This window comes from Chaetodon trifascialis, chromosome 6 (genome assembly GCF_039877785.1).
Source record: "Chaetodon trifascialis isolate fChaTrf1 chromosome 6, fChaTrf1.hap1, whole genome shotgun sequence".
Classification (NCBI taxonomy): domain Eukaryota; kingdom Metazoa; phylum Chordata; class Actinopteri; order Chaetodontiformes; family Chaetodontidae; genus Chaetodon; species Chaetodon trifascialis.
In genome coordinates, this window is record NC_092061.1 from 3,305,710 (window position 1) to 3,328,758 (window position 23,049).

General features: G+C 47.2%; 1 protein-coding gene across 1 annotated transcript; it reads right to left on the bottom strand.

Annotated features, from left to right (window-relative positions):
• Window positions 1–190: 190 nt before the first annotated feature.
• grk5l (G protein-coupled receptor kinase 5 like) lies at window positions 191–22,473 on the bottom strand. Its single transcript, XM_070964153.1, has 16 exons — window positions 22,004–22,473; window positions 10,064–10,159; window positions 9,866–9,978; window positions 7,038–7,115; window positions 6,567–6,664; window positions 6,290–6,382; window positions 5,256–5,319; window positions 5,035–5,175; window positions 4,756–4,946; window positions 4,610–4,647; window positions 4,428–4,517; window positions 4,136–4,344; window positions 3,924–4,061; window positions 3,610–3,747; window positions 2,359–2,490; window positions 191–2,256 (listed from the first exon to the last, which is right to left on the bottom strand). Exons 1-16 carry the CDS (start codon window positions 22,053–22,055, stop codon window positions 2,173–2,175), a joined length of 1,755 nt encoding a protein of 584 aa, XP_070820254.1. The 5' UTR covers window positions 22,056–22,473; the 3' UTR covers window positions 191–2,172.
• Window positions 22,474–23,049: the final 576 nt, after the last annotated feature.

A 23,049-nucleotide genomic window follows, 5' to 3' on the forward strand; every position in this document is an offset into this window, starting at 1 on the left:
ATTACTGTTGCAAAGCAGTAGAACTGCGAAGCTGTAGTATAAAAGCACTGCTGACTACTGTTTGATGTAAGAAAACAGAGAGTCAGAAAATCTCTGATCATGAAAATGTATTTGAATATGAACGAGGAAACGTTCTGCGGTCACATGAACAGACGAGACGAGGAAATAAAGAGACAGGCGCGCTGCGGAGTACTCAAACTATAGCACAGAGTTTATTGGGACTTGAAGGACACAGTGGGTTTGGCTTTCACATGCACTCAGCACTCTGCTGTACATCACGTGAAGGAGGAGGTTAACTCAGCAGCTCCATCCTCTCCATCCTCTCCTCCGCCTTTCCTTCGTGCGAGTATTTGTGTGTTGACGCGTTCCCCAGCGAAACAAACAGAGCATGACAGTCAGAGATTACACAAAGTGCTGATGTCTGTGTGGGATTTGTCTGGGAGATCATGCTAACAAGGAGGCACTTCAGTCTGATTCAGATTTTTTTTCTTTTCATATCAAGTATGCAGAGAAAAGAAAAAAAAACAACAGGCTCGTGTGAGATTTGTAAGGACGATTCAAATTACTGCATGGACCAGCTTTCACCGCCTCAAACAGGGGAGAACCACATTCTTAAAAACCAGCAGAAGAAGAGACTGAGCTCTTCCTCTGTTTTAAATGGCTGTGCTGCTGTGAGAAGGCCACTTCTTCATGTGGTGTTTGCAGGATCTTTCTCTCCTCCTCTGCTCTGCTCTGCTTTGACCTGAATGAACTGGACCAGTGAAATAAAATTCAGATTACATTAAGCTCTCACGTAGCTGCGGATACCCTGTGTCTTTGATTATGGCTGGACACAAAACAAGAGGAAGACCCTTTAGATTTGTGAGGCATTTGTACAAAAACCTGTACATGTGACAGCAACGGCTATGCAGCAGTATCTTTACACGGAAAAGGCAAAGGGAGAACAAGAACACTTCATTTTTTAGAAAACAAGCGGCGTGTGACAATATCAATACAATGATGTGCCTTAATGATCAGAGGTAAAAACATTGTCATTTGGTGGAGAAACAGCATGACAGTATTTTAAATTGTGCAACTTGTACGTCAGGCTGAGTGCATGTGTTCCTCTCCACTCGTCGGGGACTGTGCGGAAAATTGAGCAAAAAAAACAAGAGATTTCTGTTTCTGTACAGCATAATTAACTCGATTTTCAAACTCCACATTAATGTCAAATATAAAGTGACACTGTAAACCGAGGGAGACGTCTGCGTGTTGTACGGTATACTATGGAATGAGGTATGCTGAAGCGAAAGGGATACGGCTGTCCATACTTACACTTGTCCATGCAATGAAAACACAACACGATTCTCACAACTCTGCCTGTGTAGGTCTATCTGTGTGTGTAAGCATGTACGCATGTGTGCTTTAAGCGTTATGATATGTCTGCAGGCTCATATTTAGAGAGAGTGTAGGAAATGGATCACGCTCTGATCCTCCTGTGGTTCTAAGCGACGGCTGAAGACCTTCAAAAACCAATAACATGACGACAAAAATCACAAAACTAAACTGTAATCTTTGGCCTGAGTGTACGCAAGGCAATGTACATTATGTGTTGAGGTTGCTGAGGTGATGCGTTCTGAATGTTTAGGAGTGATCTGAGGTATGGGAGACGGAAACACAGAGAAAGAATAAGTTAGAGCTGAAGAGGTGGTGACGCTCGGAGGGGCGGAGATGGATACGGGTACAGGACACAGGCCAGGAAGTAAAGGAGTGAGAATGAGTGAAAAAGAAAGAAATTCCTTTTCTGGAAAAACAAAACTTCACCAAGACCCCATCTTCTATTCCCTGTGGTGGTCTTTATTATACAGTGGATCCCCTGAATATTAGCTTGTTTTCTATCCTTTTCATCAGCGTCAGTGGCTCTGCTCTACGGTCCGACAATCCTGAGGGTAAGTAAGGTTTGTCCGAATATTTCCAAACGTCTCTGGAACGTTGACCATCCCACTATAAATGCCCGGGGTCTCAGGGCCTGGTCAACCCCCCCCCTTCCCCAATGGGCTGACCATTTAGGCTTTTAGACAGGCTGTCTCCGGCTGCTGCTCAGGCCCCGGCCGTGGACCAATCAGCAACGGGAAAGCCCCTTGGAGCTCCTTCCCTTTGTGTGTATGTGGCGCTCACACTGCCACTGTGCCACTAGGGGGCAGAGTTGGACATGGAGTCCACAGAGTTTACGCTGGAAGACTGCACACGGCTGTGGGAAATAGACACCTCTGGGTGCTGCAGCAGAGAAGCAGAGACACAGATTTGTGTGAGTTAGTGTTGTATGCCTTCATCTGTGTGTGTGTGCGTGCGTGCGTGCGCGCGCGTGTGCTCCCTCACATGCCTCCTGAAGATCCTGTCCAGCAGGCTGCGTCTGGGCGGCTCTGGTGGCTGATTCCAGTCCAGATCTGGGGGTCTCGTCCCTTGAGGCCCAAACACATTCAAATCTCTGAAACACTCAGTTTCAATCATCTGAGTGAGAGGAGAGGAGAGGAGAGGAGAGGAGGAAAGGAAAGACAAGAGGAGAAGAAACGAAGGAGAGGAGATGATGTGAAAGGAAAGGAAAGGAAAGGAAAGGAAAGGAAAGGAAAGGAAAGGAAAGGAAAGAGGAGAGGAGAGGAGAGGAGAGGAGAGGAGAGGAGAGGAGAGGAGAGGAGAGGAGAGGAGAGGAGAGGGGGGAAGGAAAGACAAGAGGAGAAGAAATGAAGGAGAGGAGATGATGTGAAAGGAAAGGAAAGGAAAGGAAAGGAAAGGAAAGGAAAGGAAAGGAAAGGAAAGGAAAGGAAAGGAAAGGAAAGAGGAGAGGAGAGGAGAGGAGAGGAGAGGAGAGGAGAGGAGAGGAGAGGAGAGGAGAGGAGAGGAGAGGAGAGGAGAGGGGGAAAGGAAAGACAAGAGGAGAAGAAACGAAGGAGAGGAGATGATGTGAAAGGAAAGGAAAGGAAAGGAAAGGAAAGGAAAGAGGAGAGGAGAGGAGAGGAGAGGAGAGGAGAGGAGAGGGGGGAAGGAAAGACAAGAGGAGAAGAAACAAAGGAGAGGAGATGATGTTAAAGGAAAGGAAAGGAAAGGAAAGGAAAGGAAAGGAAAGGAAAGGAAAGGAAAGGAAAGGAAAGGAAAGAGGAGAGGAGAGGAGAGGAGAGGAGAGGAGAGGAGAGGAGAGGAGAGGAGAGGAGAGGAGAGGAGAGGGGGAAAGGAAAGACAAGAGGAGAAGAAACGAAGGAGAGGAGATGATGTGAAAGGAAAGGAAAGGAAAGGAAAGGGGAGAGGAGAGGAGAGGAGAGGAGAGGAGAGGAGAGGAGAGGAGAGGAGAGGAGAGGAGAGGAGAGGAGGAAAGGAAAGGGGACAGGAAAGGAAAGATGAGAGGAGAGGAGAGGAGAGGAGAGGAGAGGAGAGGAGAGGAGAGGAGACAGTGTGAGAGGGAAGGAAAGAAAATGAGAGCAGAGGAGAGGAGGAAAGGAAAGAGAAGATGATGAGAGAGGAGAGGAGAAGGGGAGAAGAAAAGAGATCTGGTGACCTTTTTTAAACGAGTTCTTCCAGCAGTTGTACAAACTGCAGCGAGCATTTAAAAATGTCATATTAAGTGCACACACTTACCTCATTCTGCCAGGGGATGGAAACACTGCCTGTAGCAAATTTGGAGTAGAAGTCATTGTCAGTTTGGTCCAAATTGACTCCCTTGACTGTGGAGAACTGCTCTATGTCCAACACGTCCTTACAGTACACTGCCCGAGGCTGGGAGAGGGCGAAGACCACGGAAGAGACGAGGAAAAGCAGGAGGAAAGTTTATCTTAACACATCATCGATCATCAGTGAGATTCAGCTGCTGCTCTTCAAGAGCCACAGCGGCCATTTTGGACTATGAGTTTTAACAGTGGAGTCGATTCAAGCGCGTCGTGTAAATTACTCACATCGGGCACGAAGGGAGGCTCCACTATTCCGGCCTCCAGCCTCTTGAAGTTGATGTTTTTGAAGAACGGGTGGGCCTTGACGCCCGCCGCTCCGTCCGCCAGGCACCCCAGCCTCTGCTTCGGGTCTTTGGTCAGCAGCTGGAGATGAATCACCGAATTATGCATCAGCTCATCCGTCTCTCCATGCAAACATTTCTCCCACCCATGCTCACCATTCTACAGATGGCCTTGGTGTCCTCTGTAAACTTGTCGTTGTACTCCTCCTCCTCCTCCTGCACCCTCCTCTCCACCTCCTCCCGCTTCACTCGCTCTTTGCGGGCGCGGAACGGCGATCGCCCGGCGGTCATCTCGTAGACGAGGCAGCCCAGCCCCCACCAATCAGGACTCATGCCGTACTTTTCGTTGTTTATCACCTCTGGAGCTGCAGCGGGAGGGAAGCGGGTTGTTACGGATGAAAGCTGCTAATTCATCGGGTGAATTCAGCCGCGGAAGAGTCGTTCTTACCCATGTAGCCCACAGTCCCCACCCTGCCTCTGATGAGCTCTCCTTCAGGCACTTTGATGGCCAGCCCCAGGTCAGAAATACGGATGTGTCCTGCAGCACAACAGCAGCAAAGTTCAGTGGATTATGGAGCATTAATGTATAAATAACCTGCAATGCAAAAACCAGGAAGTTTCAGAACTCACCATTGTCATCTAACAGAATATTCTCTGGTTTCAAATCCCTACAAGAAACACAGCAACAAAGAACAAAAGCATGGATTCACACTTCATAACTCACAGACTCAGAAAGCATTGACGCTCAGTGGACTGAGCCGAGCCGGCTGTCAGACCTGTAGACGATGGATTCCCTGTGCAAATGCTCGAGTCCGCAGCAGATCTGAGCGGCGTAAAACTGGACCCTGTCCTTGTCGAAGCCCGGCGTGCCCATGTTGTAGATGTGAAACTTCAGGTCTCCACCGTTCATGATGGTCAGCACCAGACACAGAGCGTCTTTGGTCTCGTATGCGTACGCTAAGCTCACCTGGAGGAAGAGGAGGACGTGCTGAATGGCGTTAGACAGGTGAGCAGACGTGCACGCCAAAGAGAGCGCCATGTTTGTGTTCACTCACAACAAATCTACTGTTGACTTTCTCTAAAATCTGCTTCTCGTTGAGCGCCATGGACTCCCCTTTCCTCTTCTTTATCCTCTTCTTCTCCAGCTTCTTGCAGGCGTACATCTTCCCTGTAGCTCTCACCTGGCAGGCGCACACCTGAGGAGAAACCCACAGTAGCATCACACACATTTCTTTGAGCGTCGCCGTCATCGCTGTCGTCGATGTCAATGTCTTACCTCTCCGAATCCCCCCTTCCCCAGCACGCGGTACTGCCTGAACGTGTCTTTCGTGATTGGTTGCCTGACAGAACACAGACACAGCACAGGCCATTAATAGACGCTCATGTAGCATTGATTAGGACGGAGATATCATCTGAGGAACTCGATACCATCCCGAGTCGCTTCCTGTGCAGAGGGTGGGGCCTCCTGTTTCGCAATTTCACTTTCCAGACTCGGATACGATGGAGGCTGCTCTGAGAGCCTGCTGCTCACTCCACACTGCCTTTGATAAGCACTCTGCATTAAATATGTGTCCGTCTGGAGTCATCGCGCTCCTCCTCCTCCTCCTCCTCCTCCTCCTCCTCATCCTCATCCTCATCCTCCTCCTCCGAGGAGTCCCTGAAGTGAAGTTTTCACCTGCCACTTACTAATGTGGAAAATCCCAGCTGACAGAGTTATTACATGTGTTTGAATCAGAGGTTCGCTTTGTTGTACTTGTACTTCTACTTCACAGGAAAACACTGTACTTTTTACTCCATTGCATGTATTTGACAGATGCTACTATTTACTTACTTTTAACATATGATGCATCTTTACAGATTAAACATTACTAACAATTAACAGACAATAAGATATGTAATAATATATGACGGAATACTTTCAACACATTCAGATTAAAATATTTCTGTACTTTTATTTGAGTAACAGTATGAAAGCAGGATTTTAAAGAGCTTTAAAGTGTATAACAGGTTGCAGGATGTTCTGTTCTGTTTTAAGAGCCATAAAAATTGAATTGTATTTGATCGTACAGGTGTGCCTAATAATGTGGCCGCATACTGCTTTTCATTTGCATCAGATTTTATTTGTGCTCCACTGAAAAGGAGAGAGGATCTAAAAGCTGTATTAGACTGAAAAGCTCTCACTGTTGGTCAGCGCTGACTGGGATTACAACAGATTACATAATTTCAATTCTAACAGAAGAACTATGGACATAAACTTGTTAAATGACTTGACTAACATAGCAAACGACTTACAGAAACTTATTTTCATACCTCTCCAGCACCTTCCACTGCAGGAAGCGGTCAAAGTACATGCTGTTCTGGTAGTCTGTGAACGGAGCGCCGCTCAGGTAGTCGTGGACGGCCCTGATCGGACACACAACACGACGAGCTCAGCGGGCACAGTTACAACTGAGAATACTGTCGTTCAGTAAGCAATGTCTGTGCGGTTTGTTTGTGTGCGTGAGGTAAAGAGAGAGTGTCGAGGCAGAGAGAAAACAGGTGAGTCTGGCAGACAGGTGAGGGGGAGGACGGCGGAGGGGACACTCACTTGCGGCAGTTGCTGAAGATCTCCTTACATGGACTCAGCTCCAGGTTCTCTCTGCACTGGTCTGCAAAAACCTCGGCTATGTCTACACGCTGAGGTGACTACATCAACACATGTAAACACACAGTGACACATTCGCACACGTGCACAGATACATGGCTCTTTATTGCACACCTGCCTCAGACTGAGGGGGAACATGCAGAACAGAAAATGAGGCCATCGTGCACATAAACGCTGGGCACTCTACACTGTTTAGTTTCTCCTACATTTAATGTGTACACTGAAGTACTGCGCTCTTCTAAGCACCCCTGTGAGAGCTGTGGGAGGCTCATTCAGCTGTAACTCAACATTATTGTCTGCTAAGACTTTTCCCCCCCACAGGTTTCAAACATCAAACACTGTAAAAGGTCATTAAATTAACTTTTACTTCAACACGTGAGACGTAAAACTGAGGGTTCAGATGAAGAAACTTACTTGTTTGGAGAGAAAAGTCTTGATGATCTTCTCCCCGTGGCTTTTTCTTTTCTCATCAGGTGTCACCTCATAATCCTCCTAAACAATAAAATAACGTCGTCACATCATTAACGACCAACCGAAGGGACGAATCAAAGCGAAGAATCAAAGAGTTTTACATGGAGCGTAATAAATCCTTTACTAATACTTATAGATCAGACGTAAGACATTAAAAACAGCTTCTGGGTTGCCAGGTTGTGAATGACCTCTCTGTTTATCCCCCTCCACTGTGACACTGAAGCTTTTCAGGTTTAATTCATCAGGAAGTCTCCTCTGATGCACTGATTGACCTCTGACCTCCTGGAGGAGAGCTGCAGTGCATCTGGACCAAAATGAATTTATTAATTTTACTTATGTACAAACTGCAGAATTGATGACTTATTAATGACCTTTATCAATGAGAAAGAGGAGGATCAGCTGAGAGGATTTTTCCTTGGCAAACTGATGTATTAAGAATTAGTTACTCATTAGTTTCCACTTGCAAACCTTTTATAATAGCTGACTTATTAGAAAGTGTCATATGCATCATTCAGATGCACTTAAAGAGGAACCAGATACTCTTGATGTTTCCTTCCTTCCCTTCCAAGTCTGTTTTATCTGTGGAGCTCAAAATCCTAAATGTGCCTTTATAATCTGCACAGCAACAAATCGATGTGCATACAGGAAACCCCCAAAAACACATTTAACAGACTCGAGTGTTTTAAAATAATCCGACCAGATGAAGTCCGCTGGGATTAAAGGTTTACATCCTCTTAAATGAGACCGATGATGATCAATTAGAAGAGAAAACACTTGATTTGTAGTTTCATTTGTATTCGGCGTCGCTGCCGTTCAGCGGCGTCGAGGCCACACATCCCTCTGCATGTCAGCGTGTCGCTGTCACTCTCACACCAACATATGCTGTCACACGCTGGACATACTGGACATTTGGCCGAGGCGACGACATGAAAAGCGCTCTGACGCATTTCATCGCCAGCACTTTTAACTTCTCCAAAGGGAGGGAAGCAACATGGCGCCCGCGCCGCACGCTGGCGCTACTCTTTCTATCAGCGGCTTTTTTCCAACATGGCCTTGCGTTGCCTGGCAACCACACAGTAAACACGACGGGATTCCTTGAGGTCCTGGAGTGTCACAGTGTGTCACGCCGGCGTCACCGCTTTCCACTACAAAACACACACACACACACACACACACACACATACACACACACACACGTATATACACAGTACATTCACACATAAAGCAGGAGCTTTAAAAGCCAAAGAGAGTTAAAAACATATAAGATGAGACTGAAAGACCGAGAGGGAGAGAGAACTGTGGTTCCTGCCAAGTGTTGATTAACTGAGGCTTTGTTATCAGAGGCTCCAGAGAAATCACACACACGCACACACACGCACACACACACACACACACACACACACAGAGTAAATGAGCTGACTGAATCCCACCCTTTGCCGGTGGGGGGTCAGCCAAAGGGAAAAGAAGACGGCCCTTTAGCCTTTTGGAAGCAGAGGGGATCCAACACACACACACACACACACACACACACACACACACACACACACACACACACACACACACACACACACACACACACACACACACACACACACACACCTTCTCATGATGTAAGAGGAACCAGTGGAACCCCTAAGCACATTCCTTCCTCTGCTGCACACACCGAAACACACAAGCCTGCACGCACACACACACACACACACACTCCCGCTTCCTCCCAGTGGGTCGTGTTCATGCTTTCTGGTGGCTTACACACAGATTTTTAGAGACGCGCACGATAAACTGATTTCACTGAAGTCACACCGGCTTCCTTGATCTGCTCCACAAACGAACACGCCCTTCTTTTTTGGTACTTTTACGTTTTCTGGAAAGTTGGGGACTGGATTACATAATGGAAGTGGTTCTAGTGAAGCTCTCAGCAGCCGAGGTGCTCAGGACTCGCATGTTATTTAATCAGCTGAAAACAAGCGGCGGCCTGGTTGTAATCGCCCTCAGGCCTGGTTTAGTGTCAGTTAAGTGGAGAGCATAAAGCCCAGCAGTGAGCGCGGCCTCAGAGTCCGTCACATGGACTGCACAACATGTGTTTGGGATGAGTGTGCGCTCGCGGTTTCCCCCCCCTCGCAGCGGTCACTTTTAGGGCTTGGTGGTGGAAGGGGGCAGAGAAGGGGAGGGATGGGGGTGTTGGGACTGGAAGGGGTGCTGTGGGAAACAATGCTGTCCTTTCTGTCCTGTCAAATGCCCGCAAAGATATTCTGGGCATAGATAAAGACTTAAATGTGTCATGTGGGAGGTATTCCGTCTAGACACGGGGAGAGATTGGAGGGGGAAACAAGCCGGGCGGAGGGGGGGGTCCGGCTGGTTGAATAATCACTACTCAGTTTAATTGTCTCCTCTGGCTGCATGACCCAGCGCCGGCTACGGGCCACGCTGTAATGAAAGTGAGTGCCTGAAAAAGAGGATGAAAGTGTGTTTTCTAGACCGGCCTTCATCCAGGAAACACGGCTGCTTTTCCCGCCGCTCTTACCACAGTCACACCTGGGAACACTGGAGGAACAGCCGTTAGCTGTTACTACACCTGCAGGCTTTACCTTGAAAAATGTAGTTTACATGATGGAGACTTCTCAAACTTCACAGACAAAAGTTGGCTTTTCATTTGTAGCCAACAAATGTGGCTCAAGAGAGGATGTAGCTCGCATTAGCTAACGCTGGAGGTGTGTGTGTGTGTGTGTGTGTGTGTGTGTGTGTGTGTGTGTGTGTGTGCGTGCACGTACCATGGCGTCCAGCAGCTGGATGCATCGCTGCAGATTAATTCTGGTCTCACAGTAAAGACGGAAGAGGAGCCATCCGATTGGCTGCTTCTCACAGATGCTGACATAGTCCCTCTCTGCAGAAATAAAGAGCACACACACTTCAAGCCGAAGCCTTTGTGAGGCACCAGCAGGCGAACAGGTGAGAACACAAACACGTACCGATGCTGTTTCCCAGCTCAGTGCACTGGCTTATGTGGGGGAAGCGAAGGATCTCCTTCCATTTTTTGCTCCTCCCTTTCCGCTTTCCTCCTCCACCTGTGGCCACAGAGAAACACAAGAGGTGAAAATGTTCTAATGAGAGAACTTCACCAAGCTGTCAAAGTTTATTTCCATCAGAGAGGAGCAAATGAAGGCCTAATGGCTAAAGGGAGTGGCAGAAAGAGGGGAGGGGGTGTGTGGGCTCTCCCCTGAATGAAATCATAGTCTCACAGTGTATATATAATTCATAGATTACGTCTCACTTCCTCCGTAAATCTCTCCTCTCTCCCGACTTTCTTCCTCGCTCAGTAGCTTTTCTGAAAGTGGAACAGTGTGTGTGTGTGTGTGTGTGTGTGTGTGTGTGTGTGTGTGTGTGTGTGTGTGTGTGTGTGTGTGTGTGTGTGTGTGTGTGTGTGTGCGTGTGTGTGTTTGTGTCCACACAGACAGAAAGCCTATTCTGACCGGCTCAGTTCCCATCAGAACCCGGGACTTTGCCAGACTGGATTCCACCGCTCTGAATAATCATGCATCAGCTTCCTGCAGCAGAGAAACGCCATCACGAACAAAAGTCACATCCATCGACGTCGTCTCCTTCGATCTCGAAAGGAAACTCACGGTGAAATCATCCGTGAATCCAGTTTATCTTCCCTCAAACCTTCCTTTCACGTTTGACCGCCTGCAGATTTCCCATCCAAACCGTGTTAAATTCCCCTTTCCCTCTCGCGTGCTGCCCACCAGATGTGATTAAACAACAACTGTGAGAACTTATTTCGCTGTTTTCCAGCCTGCTGTGCCCTGCGTCATGCTCGCCTGTTGTATTTTTTTCTAAAGGCTGTTCTAATGGACTGACAGGGATTTCCTTTAACCGCTCTCTGCAGTGGAAATTGGCTGCAAGCGGCTGCGAGAGGCAACGCTGAGAGCAGGAGAAGCAGTGACAGGCAGACATCTTTAAGTAATAACCCAGGAATGCAAGAGGCACTACGTCATGCTGGAGCCTGCGAGTGAAAGCTTTAGCAGTTTTCCCATCAATCCATCATTACTGCCTCATCCTTCCCTCCTCTGCTGTGATCTCAAACACACTCCGACGCATTTGCATTATTAAATGATACACTCTCAAAAAACCTCAATAATGTGAAAATTAAAAACTGAAATCAGCATGTTTTGGTGGAATATTAGACGTCACACCTCATGCTAATGACTGCAGCGTATTTCTACACTTTTTAATCCGTTCCTTACACTTCAGATCCACAAAATCCACTCAAGAAACAGCTTATAGGAACGTTATTATACTGCCAGGTGGGGCACATTGTTAGAAAAAGGTCCCTGCGTCACCACAGCTGACACGCGAATGCTGGCCATGTCGGCAGAGGCAAGCACGAAGCATGAATGTATTAATAACTCAAGTCAAAGTATCCCCTCAGAGAATCATTAACTCCCAGCACCTGCTCCTCATCAACATTACTGTAGACCAAACAAGCTATAAACAGGCACACTTCCTTATTTAAGCACCAGTTGTTCTCTGAAAACAGTTAATATGCAAAAGTAACACAGTCCGCTGTGCACTCCAACACTTCAAATCTCTTTTAATAAAAACATGACGTCGGCCAAAAGGCTGCACAGCGCAGCGAGTGGAGAAGGTCATCCCCCGGGGGGGCCGCCATGCTAAAAACAAATGCTACTGTAAGGCGTTTGTGGATGAAAGCGCCCACCAAATGGCATAGATTTCCTGCGAAGGGTCAACGGCGTGTCAGATAATTGTACCGAACATCTACGCTCCACCCAGGCATTCAACTTCTACACAATGCTGAGACAACCACAAATAATGTAGTTCCTCCTTCTTCTTTCTGTGTCCTGTTTTCTTTCCTTCTCGCCGCTCTCCAAACCTATTTATTTTTCATCTTCTCTCCCTCCTCATCCTCCCCCTTCCTGCTCTTTGTGACTCGTCCGTGCTGCCATCGCCTTACTCTTTCTGCTTCCCGTAATCCATCGTCTTCTTTCTTTTCGGATTCTGTTGAGGATTTTCTGTCACCATCACCTCTGCATCAGTTGCTGCCAGCCAATGACTGACCTCATTCGCAGCTTCAGGCCTGTTGGTCGCCTTTGTTTGCAGCTTAATGGGCGACGAGCATACAAACAGAACATCTCTACAGGTCAGCGGTTTCCTCACTTGTGGGCTTTTTGACCACCGAAACAAAGTCTATGGTCTCTAAAGGTTGCATACAGTATACATACACATCTCGACCCCCAGGCCGGGAACCACTGCTCTACGTGGTCAGATGGTCTGCACAGTCAGTGACGTCATTCAGCCAAATATAGCATATTTGTCACTGCAAATAAAAGCTCATAGATCATTGTTAACTGCACGAACACAACGAGGGTAAGGGTTTGGGAACGTTAGCGGAGATGAAAAGGTCCAAACCGCTGTCAGCGTCTTTAACTTGTCCAGCTGTAACAAACTACATTAGGACTTCCAGTAAGAAATATGAGCCGAGGCCTGTCGGGTGAAAAGATCTGAGCGTCCATATGTGAGCACACCAAACCGCTCCCACAAACATGCAAATATTACACATAAATTATTCATCTCCATACAAGACTCATCCATCTGGACATAACAAGTCATTTCCTGTCTGGCCACAGACAAGTCTTTTGACATGTCTGATGTCTGCGGCCTTAAACAAACACAAGCCTCAGTCGCCGCTCGCACTCTGCGCGGCATTGTTGGTGGCCGTCGGCTGTTGTGTGTCTGCTCGCTGATGGGAAATATTCTGGCGGGATTTACCAAACTGGGTCTGGAGGGAAGTTTACAGAAGGATTGTAAATATCAACATAAAAGGAAGCAGAGATTTCAAAATGGTGGTATGAAAAAAAAACTTCCATTTACATGTGTTCTGTGCAGAACTGTGTGTTCCTGTTTAACAAAAGTGGGCCGTCAGACGCATGAATACGCTCATAAATGTCGTCCATAAACCTTCTTGTTCTTATTTCTCTACCTCACTCTCTCGTGGTCTGTCACTTCCACGAGCAGAAACATGCGCTGTGCCGTGGGTACGCTGCACCGCTGCACACAGGAACTTGTCGGCCTAATTTGTTCCATGAGGGTAGTGTGGTCGCCGCCCTTTATTTGTGTTTCTGCTTAGCAGCCCTGACATCATGAAGGCATGTCAAGTGAAGCAAAAATAAGGTCAGAGAGGGAACGACATCCGTCTGGCTCGGCACCAGGGGGTTACCGGCATCCCAAACATCTGTGTGTGTCTGTGTGTGTGTGTGTGTGTGTGTGTGTGTGTGTGTGTGTGTGTGTGTGTGTGTTTCTACGGTGACCTCTCTGTAGTAAGGTCCTCATGCCCAATTTAACCGACTCGGGCAGCTCTGCAGGCCTCATCCATCCACACGCTGGAAAACGCCGTGAGGTTACATTCATGAGAATTCAAGCCAATAACCAGCTTGCAGCTCGCACAAACACAAACACGCTTTCTGAGGCTGCAAACACCTCCACTCGCTCTGTCACTCCAGACGTGCACTCAGATCTGCTGTGGACAACCAGCCGAAACCACATCCTGAATCTTGTGCTGTGCATCTGGCATATATGTAACAACAACATCTGCATCAGCGTGTGATGCGAGAGCTCTGGCAGAGAGGAGCGCTGTGAATGCGTGCTATTGTCTCCACCTACACTGTGCAAAAAGTGAGATTTTGGTAGGTTTCTGTGACTCTTCGCACTCATCTCCTCCCTGCACCGGCTGAAAATTTAATTCTTGTTCACAAACAACTGATTATCCAACTCATTCTCACATCACCTCCTTTGTCTGATCTGTTAAATGTCGGCCTCGCGGTTGAGTCATACCGTGGTGGTCAGTGAGGTACCAGCACAGTGAAGCCAACCAGCACCAGACGATCACACAACGCCTTTGTTCTCCCTCTTCCTTCTCTTAGACAATGTCCAACTGTTCGATCAGTGGAATTTATTTGCATCCGAGCTGCAGGTAAGGGCCAGTGTCCTTACATATGCAAAATATGAGTGGTAAATACAAAACAAGCATATTATAAAGCAAAGACGACAAGTTTGCATTGGCCCTCTCTCTGAAACGACTTCTTCCTGCTTCTCTGCGGTGACTCATTGGCGTGCAGCTTCGCTTTATCGAAACAAACATCTAGACTAGATATCCATCTCTTGCCAAACAGCGAAGGGGTTGCTTGGAAATAAATCACATCTTTCCAGATTGTGCTTTTTGTGTGTCATGCAGCAAGTCACAAGAACGTCTTTTCATGTTAGTATGTGTGCAGTATGAGCAGGGATGTGGAAGACGGAGGATAATTTACACCAACATATTATTCTGCCTCTTTAATAGATATACCTGTACAAACTAAAGAAGTTCAGCCAATAAGTCCAGTAAAAGCAATTGTTAATGCTTTTCATTGACTTAAACCTATAGTAAAATTTGAAACATGAAACATGTTATTGAAAGCGTGACATTTAGGCCTGAGGTTTAGTTTAACTGCATCAAGTGTGTGTTTGTGTGTGTGGTCTGAGTGCCACAGGAAGCCGATGGAAACGCTGCCCAGACCTGAGCAGGAGGGGAGGACTATAGCAGGAAGAAGCTCTTTGTTGCCCTGTTCCACCATGATGTCATGTCGGTCCCTCTGTCCAGCCGCCTTATTACCATCCTGAACGAGCCTCTCTGTCCACGTCTCCCTCATTATCCCAATAATAACGAGATAATCTGGCGCTAACATCTGCTAACGTGCTCACAGCAAACATCTGTGACGTACAACGTTTACCTGGCGGCACTCGACTATTCTTTCGGCTGCTTTGGGGGTCACATGTTAAATCACTTAATGAGGGGTCATAAACTCAAAATCAGTCATAGACAATAAAAGAAAGATGTTATCAGCAGTATTGATGCTAGCTTACAGCTGCGTCCAAACACACCTGCATTGACAATAACACCCAAAACCAACTCGACCTTAACAATGTAGCCGTATTTAGCGTGACAGCTACATGTGTTTAAGCCTCACAGATAAATCCAGGCTGTGACATGTTGATCACTGCTGCAGTTTTAAGAAAAAACACACAAGTGTGACTTTTTTCCTGTCTTTATGTCCTTGTAAAAATGACTGCTATAAATAGCAACCAGCCCAAGGGCAAGAGCAATGTGTTGATACAAACTGAGGTGGTCAAACCGGTCCATGACCTCAGAGCTGGTGAGCTGTGACAATTGTCACTAGAGTAACTGTGTGTGTGTGTGTGTGTGTGTGTGTGTGTGTGTGTGTGTGTGTGTGTGTGTGTGTGTGTGTGTGTGTTCGTAACAGCCATGAGCAGGAAGATCCTCGGTGTGAAAACTTGCATGCAAGGGCAGAAATCTCACAAAAGCAGCAGAAGGCAGGGTACACTTCCTGTCAGGGAAGAGTCATGTGCCACACGTTTCCTGTTCTATAAATACATAAAATATGGAATGTGAGGGGGGGAAAAACATTCAATAGACTGAAATTATATAACCCACCAGGCTGTCGGATCAAAGCAGCACACACACAGCGCAGGGCTCAGGGCAGGGTAATACATGCTGTTTGCTCATCCATAAAGATCCAGAAGGACAGAGCATAGTCCACATGCAGCTCGCCATAACAGGGCGCTCCTACGCTCTGACGCGGCACTAGTGTGTTTGCTCACCTCCATAAATGTTTTGATAGGGCGAACACTACGGCAATGTAATCCTAAATCTCTTATTTCATCTCGCTCGGAGTGAAACTCTGCAGTTACATCACAAGTGAGCAAACACGGAGGAAAGTGCTTCCAATGAAAACAAGAGCTCCGACTTATCAAACTGATGGAGCACATGGTGCGCTGTATGCAGATAGATATTACTGAACGTAGGGGTGTGTGTGTGTGTGTGCATGGACACACACACAGCACAAAAACCCATCCCGGAAATAGGGTTAAAGTGATTACATTGTCGTCCTCGAGCTGTCTCTACTCTCTCTAGCCTTTCTCCATTTCCTTTGTGTCCTCGAACACACAAACACTCTCTTCACGAAGACGTTTGTTCCACGTCTTGCTCTTATGTTGACATTCCATGTCCTTTTGTCCCTGTTATGGCAACATCCCTTGAAAGAAAAAAAAAAAAGTTAGTGGAGACTGTGGCCTTAACTGAGCGGAGCTGCTGAGAGAAAGCTGCTGTTTCAGCTTTTACTCCATTTTTCTGGTTTTACTGGGCATCAAGGAAGAGTTAATGCTGCTTGGAATTAATTCGATTTTAGAATATTAGATGTGATGAACCCATGTTTGCATTTTTTAAAAATCTGCAGGTCATAGGTTCCCATAAATAACCTACGGCAGCCCATGTGGGACTATAGTCTCATACACATCCTCCAGACATAAAGGTGGAAGGATCATAAAGCCTGGATGATATCTGACTGACTGATATCTGTTGGAAAGGTGCCCTGTCCTCAGACAGCAGGTTAGGGAGGAAGCCTGATAATATACAGGACTGATTACTTCCTGATAAATGCATATCAAATATTCATTGGATGTTCCATTTAAGAGATATGGCAGCAATGCAAAGCACAGGAAGCATTTCTGAGGCGGCACAGGGAGATGACGAAGTGCTGCGTAAGTAATCACCTGCATGTCCGACATGGAAACACAGATATCATCAGACTGGCTGCTCTGTCAATTCCTGGAGTACTTCAATGACGAGCTGCTAAATTTCACATTTTTTTCTACGTCCACTTTCCTTCAGCCCACCTCCTCTACTTCTACTAGATAATTATCTCCTATATTTCCCACAATCCCACTCGACAACCCCCGGAGAACAGGCGTGAACTTGTTGCATCCAGCTGAGTTATGTATACTGTATGTGTGGGTAGAGGCAGCAATAACAATAGAGATAGTAAGAGCCAGAGAGCTGAATTTTTCCACTCAAGAAAAAATGAGTCACACTCCTACTCAAAACACAGCGAGCCTTGTGGCGCGCTGTCGATGGAGAAACGGGCATCTCTGCTTCTCCTTTGGTTTATTTCTCCATGTTTTACTGCTGGCAGAAGATGGAGAATTCAGACCAAAGAAAACAGAGTATTCACTCACTGCAGTTACATGCAGGGTGAGAAAATAATGATAGAAATCAAAATTAAATAAGATACTACAGCTGCATTTCAGTCTTGATGTTGAAAAGGGGGATTATTTCATTATCATTGTTTAATTTGGTGGAATATTCTGTGTAAAAGCTTCTGAATGGTAAAAATAAAATGTGCAATCCAAAAAACATTCAGTCTGGAATTTTCTATAAAAAAAACTGTGCTGACATATTCATACATCATAAATATATCAGTGCCAAACGAGTCTTAACATGATGAAGAGTCTACAGCCAAGCTAGCGGCTCTGTGAGGCTGTACACGCTAACATTAGCATGCTAACAAGCTAAACCAAGATGCTAATTAACACATTAGTTTAGCTTGTTAGCATGCTAACATCTGCTAGTTGCATTACACTATACTTTTAACAAAAATTAACTGAAAAATGAAATGAACAACTTCTGTTAACTAAAAAAATAAATAAATCAGGAAGTTGGACAAAACTTTTCTCTCTGGGACACAGCGTTAAATTTCAGTGTTACCAGTGTTACCAGTAACATCACTGCCTGTAATCATGGTGTCTTGAGGGTCTAATGTTGGAGGCTGAGCGCTCCTGAGGATGCATGCTGGGAAGTTAAAACATGAAAAATGTAAGAATCGGAGTGGATCCCCTCTGAGAGACGTGATAAATATAAGATGTGTGAGAATGGGTCACGAACAGCCGGCGGCTTTTTGCGATGAACTCTCCTCACAGACTTTCTTTTCCTGTCGCTTCTGTCGCGTCAGGACAGCCCAGACTCGCTTCCCTCTCCTGTATTTCACTCTCCCCTCCATTAAAGCTCCCTAACCAGGGAAAGTCATCGGCATTATGTCATGGCCGCGTCCTTTCAGAGGGGTCCGGAGGGAGGAGGGTTTTTGTTTGTGTGGAAGTGGGAGAGAAAGTTTGCGAGTCTGCTGTAGATTATCCATGCTGACATAACCATCAGGGACAACAAAGCCCTGTGCTGTCTGCACATTTGAACAGGTTGCCCAGCTCTTTTCACCTGAACTCTCTTAGTCCCGATGACGGCAGCTCCCCCAACTTGCTGAGACTTGCTGTGGCATCACATGATGAAGCAACACCACCCTGTAACCCCCCCACCCGTCTGCAGCAGGAGCTCCACGACACTGTGAACATCAGCGAAATCGCTTGTACAGACAAACGCCTCATACCTGCTATCTGATGTGATCTTGCATAGATTCTTGTAGTCACTGATCTGTTAGTGTGAAGTGCATCGAGGCCAAACAGAGAAAAAACAAAACATGATGATCGGTTTCAAACAAGGAAATCCAATCTTGTTAAAATCCAGGACTCTGACAGCCCTACTGCACTTGGAAAACTGATGCAAATTATTAAATAATTACTAAAGTAGCTGCAGATTAGTTTTCTTTTCTCGACTTGCTGCAGCTCTAAATTATAATTTCTCGTCTAAAGCACACACATACTTATCTGGGCCGTCAGACAAGGTCCTTAACTCACTGAAGAGACTCCTCTATAGGCTGAACACAGACAAATGAGTCACTGCTGAGCATCAAACTCTTCCAAGTCTTTTTCTTGTGAAAATGATGGAGGGATAGGGATCATGTCTCACCTTAGTTACCTGGAAATAAACTAATCCTCACGACTCAAGTCATTGTACCATACAGAGATCCGTGCAGCCACTGACTGAAGCTCCTTCCTGCGCTGAATTAAATGTCAAATGTGACAGAAGTGAGCTCTGCTTGAATTGTTACTTGCGCAACTACAACCTGCAAAAACACGATGGGCCGCATGCAAAAGCCAGCGGGCCTCGGAGTGGAATTCAGCCTCGTAGCGCGAGCTAAATACCCCGGCTCTGTTACCGCAATTCAAGAAAGGCATCTGGAGGCAGCGTTGCAGTTTTTCCCCCTTACTCTCATTCACTTCGACAGCCGATGACGTTCGCTCGCCTGGCCTGGAATCTGCGACTGCTGCCAGCCAGAGTTGTGAATGGGGAGGCAGGCGGAGGCACGCGCACGCATACACACACGCACACACACGCACACACACACACGCACGCACGCACGCACGCACGCACGCACGCACGCACGCACGCACACACACACACACACACACACACACACACACACACACACACACACACACACACACACACACACACACACACACACACACACACACTTAATAAGCTCAGGGTCTACTGTGCTGATGTTGCTCTCGTCAGAGCAGCTGGGTTCAGGTTACATTTAGACAAAGGAATTCACCCCCACACCCCTCATCTGCTCACACACAGACGCTCACTCAGCCCACTTACATCTCAGCTAACATTAAAAAGGCAAATCCAAGCAGGTCCCACTGAAACAATCAGCCTCGTCGGGCTTTAACCACTTGGAACTTTTTGATCTGACCCCCCCAGTTTCCACAGCTGATCACACACCCAGCAGAGCTTTTAAGCGTCGGCAGGCCAGCGCTTCCCGCTGCTCCATCACGGCTAACGGCGCTGCGGCTGTCAGATGATACTCAGATGATCGTGCTGGAGATGGGAGATGGAGAGTGTTTCGTTTCACCGCATACTCATCATCCATAAAGCATCTTCCGCAGAGACCGGAGAGCAGCTCCACAGGAAGATGGAGCTCGGATGGCAGTAGCCCACTCAGTTTGTTATGTAACGATCAATTTGATTAAACAGCTTATGGGCTGCATCAGACTGATAGTGTATAATACCATTTGGCTTTATGTAAGATAGTGGTCACTTCAGGATGTGGTTCAACATGATCAGAGCTGCTTCAGACCAAAATGAGCGACGTGTATCGTCAATTCTTTTGGATCAGAAATGTCCAACTCATCTAATCTAACTGTCCCATCTCTAGCTTCTTGCACTGACTTGTCACAACAAGGTCTTGGCGGTAAAACCCAGACCGACGCTGTCAGATGGGTGGGACACAGGAGCGATGGTTGGCACCGGGCCTGTTTCGCCTCCTGGCCTGGAGATATCAATAGCTTTTCATTTGTACGCTTCCCCCTGTTTAACTGATCGGGGAGGTGTGAGGGGGCCGGCAGAACACACGACGTGTAAACTGGGCCTTCCTGTTGTGCGTCCCTGAGAGCGTTTGGATGGGGGGTGCATGCCTCTCGCTGCAGCTCTGAGCTGGAGATGCGCTCCCATAAACAAACAGGAATAAACACTCTTTATTCGCTCCATTCACATTCTCTCACTGCTGCTGGTACGTGACCAAAACGAGCCTCTGTGCACGCTGAATTCTGCCATACGTGTGAGCGAGCAGGAGTCTGGGCCCTGTAACACAAAACCACTAATGATTCAGACAGTTTAAGGACAACCAATAACCCTCCCAACATCCTGCAAGCAGCTCTACTGCTCATCTACTCTCCCATGGCGGCATTTGTAGGACCGCTGATCAAGCTGCTGTGAAAGTCGTGCTTCAGCCATTAAGTCAAAGAACCATCTCGTCCCTTGATGTGAACTTGTAAAAGGCCTTTTCTCTCCCACTCACAGTCGGGGCAGAGGCTGGATGAGCACCAATGGAGCAGCTGGGACAAGCAAGATCTGTCATGGGTCATTAACTGCTCTTATTAATTCATGAAGCTTAATTCAGCCGGCACAGTCGTGCTCTGCTCCCATAAACCAAGCGTCCAGATCGACCCGCGGGCGAAGGCATCCTTCGAAAGGTTCTGACAGCATGTCAGCTTCCTGTTCCACTTTGTTATGTCATTAATTCCCATGAAACTCTCCCTGTCGTCTCTGCAGACCAGCCCTTTTTTTTACCCTTAAGTATGTCATCGCTGTGAGATAAAAGGAAGGAGTTAGTCTTCTCCCGTGTCACCCTGCAACTCCACAGAGACTCATGAAACCACGTGCTGCCTGCAACCAAACTCCTGTACGCACTTGTGCGAGTGTGTGCATGTTTGGCAGAGCAGTTATTTAGATTTTAAGAGCACTGCTAGGAAAAGATTACATCAGGCACTCTGGGAAAGAGTGAAGTATGACACAGATGCACAGTTCCCAGTAAGTGTGATGGTGATGCTGGAGTGTTTTTTGTTTTGTTTTTTTAACTCAACGGACTCCAGAACAGATTCAGGACCCTCCAGAGGACTTTCAGGGAAACAATCATGGCGTCTGACTGCTGGATGTTTACCTGCAGGCCTTCCTCCTGCCCTCAGTACGACCCTGTCTTCCTCAAAAAGAGCCCTTAACGGCAGCATACACCTTCATATTTCAGCCTGCACGGTGAGACTGCATGTGGCCCTCCCAGACACTGGACCGTTTATGCACTGATGCCCAGTCCGTCTCTGTGCAGGCCCCGTACATACATTTCAACAGCAGGCACGTCATCACATCACCGTTGAAATGCCAGGCAGCCTGCATTCATCTGTCCCCTCTGTGAGAGTTATTCCCTGCTTCAGTGTGCCTCAGCATGCGTGCTGTTGCGAAAGAGCGCATTCATTTGCACAGACAGCGAAAGCGGATGTGGGAGGCAGACCCCCCCTTAACATATGTGGGAAAACGCATACGATCTGTCAAAATCTGTGAGGCTAAAACGATCCAACAGTTTGATTTCAGGTGGAAACCGATCACCAGGTGGGTCATTTTCACTGAGATGCGCTCGTGCGCTCTGTAATACTGCATAAGACTGGTTTTCTGGTGCATCTGAAGGATTTACCTGCCGGACTGAGCCGCAGGAACACCTCGCGCCGTCATCAGTGGGATCGTTCCCACCTTTTCTGCATACTGAGCGCAAAATGTGCCACAGCCAGGCCTACTTACTGTTTGCACTGAGCTCCTTCATGTGTCAACTCACCCTCTCTCGCTTTTAGCAGTACAGTGTTGGCTACTATGTTCTCCAGCTCCATCAAAGAAAAATCCTAAATGCAGAGGTTTTCGGTACACAAGCGTCTGCGGCGGAAGCAACGTCCTTCGGCTCGTCTGCTCTGATGCTTTTCTTCACTCCACGTTGGTATCCGAGAACATTTCACTCATATCAAAGTCGTAGGGGATAAAACAGGATGTCATAGATTTGCTTGCAATGTAAGCTGGGCATGGTTCTTGTTGTGGACTGGAAGTGCGGCGCTGCATTTCTACTCCAATCCCCCCAAAACCATTCCATGCGTAATTTGTCTGCTGAATCTCTCCGATGCAGGAAATCTTCAAGTTGGAGGCGCCGATGTGAGCGAACCGGGTCCGTCCAGTGGATTCTGTCCAGCGGTACACCAGGATACTACCAGCTTTACATTACAACAGCAGAGGTTGGCTGAGCGCACCAGAGAGGACATCAGCGCGCCCCCTCCCCGGCTGGTGCGTAATCAAAGAGGGCTGGGCCTCTCTGTCACCGCTGCGTCAAGCCGGTGGAAGGAACAGCACCACCAGAAGTTACGCGAATTCCTCAGAAAAATAAAAGCACATTGCCAGTTGTTGTTGTTGTTTTTTAATGTATGGCAGTGCCCCGTGATGCTGAGGGATCTGAAACAAAGCCAAAAACTTGTTCTCTTTCCATCTCAGCGAAGCAGCCGTGGTTCCCTCCTGCACAGGTGTTTCCACTTGTTACCTGATTAGGCCTCCCCCTCAACCCCCGCCCCCGGCTGTCTCTTTCCCCTGACTCAACTTTATGATGAGGTTACATAAACAAACTCCATCTTGGATTCATTCATTTCCAACCAGAGCAGAGGACTAATCAGCTAGAATGATTGAGAACACCTGTGCGGGGTTTCACAGGTGTCACGTGTTATATTACTGCTTCCAGGCTTGTTGTAAAGCCACCCAAACACTCGCTCTCTCCTTTCTCTTGCCTAAAACTTGACTTTGTCTCTGCTGTATTAACACAAATGAGGGTAAAATTAGAAACTTGCT

Bases quoted from the DNA above. Each gene is read 5' to 3' on its own strand.
- grk5l (XM_070964153.1), bottom strand. From the start codon at position 22,055: ATGGAGCTGGAGAACATAGTAGCCAACACTGTACTGCTAAAAGCGAGA. The intron at 6,665-7,037 runs GTAAGTTTCTTC...GTGTTGATGTAG, and splicing joins AGACTTTTCTCTCCAAACAA to TCACCTCAGCGTGTAGACAT. The intron at 2,491-3,609 runs GTAAGTGTGTGC...CCTCTCACTCAG, and splicing joins CCATCCCCTGGCAGAATGAG to ATGATTGAAACTGAGTGTTT.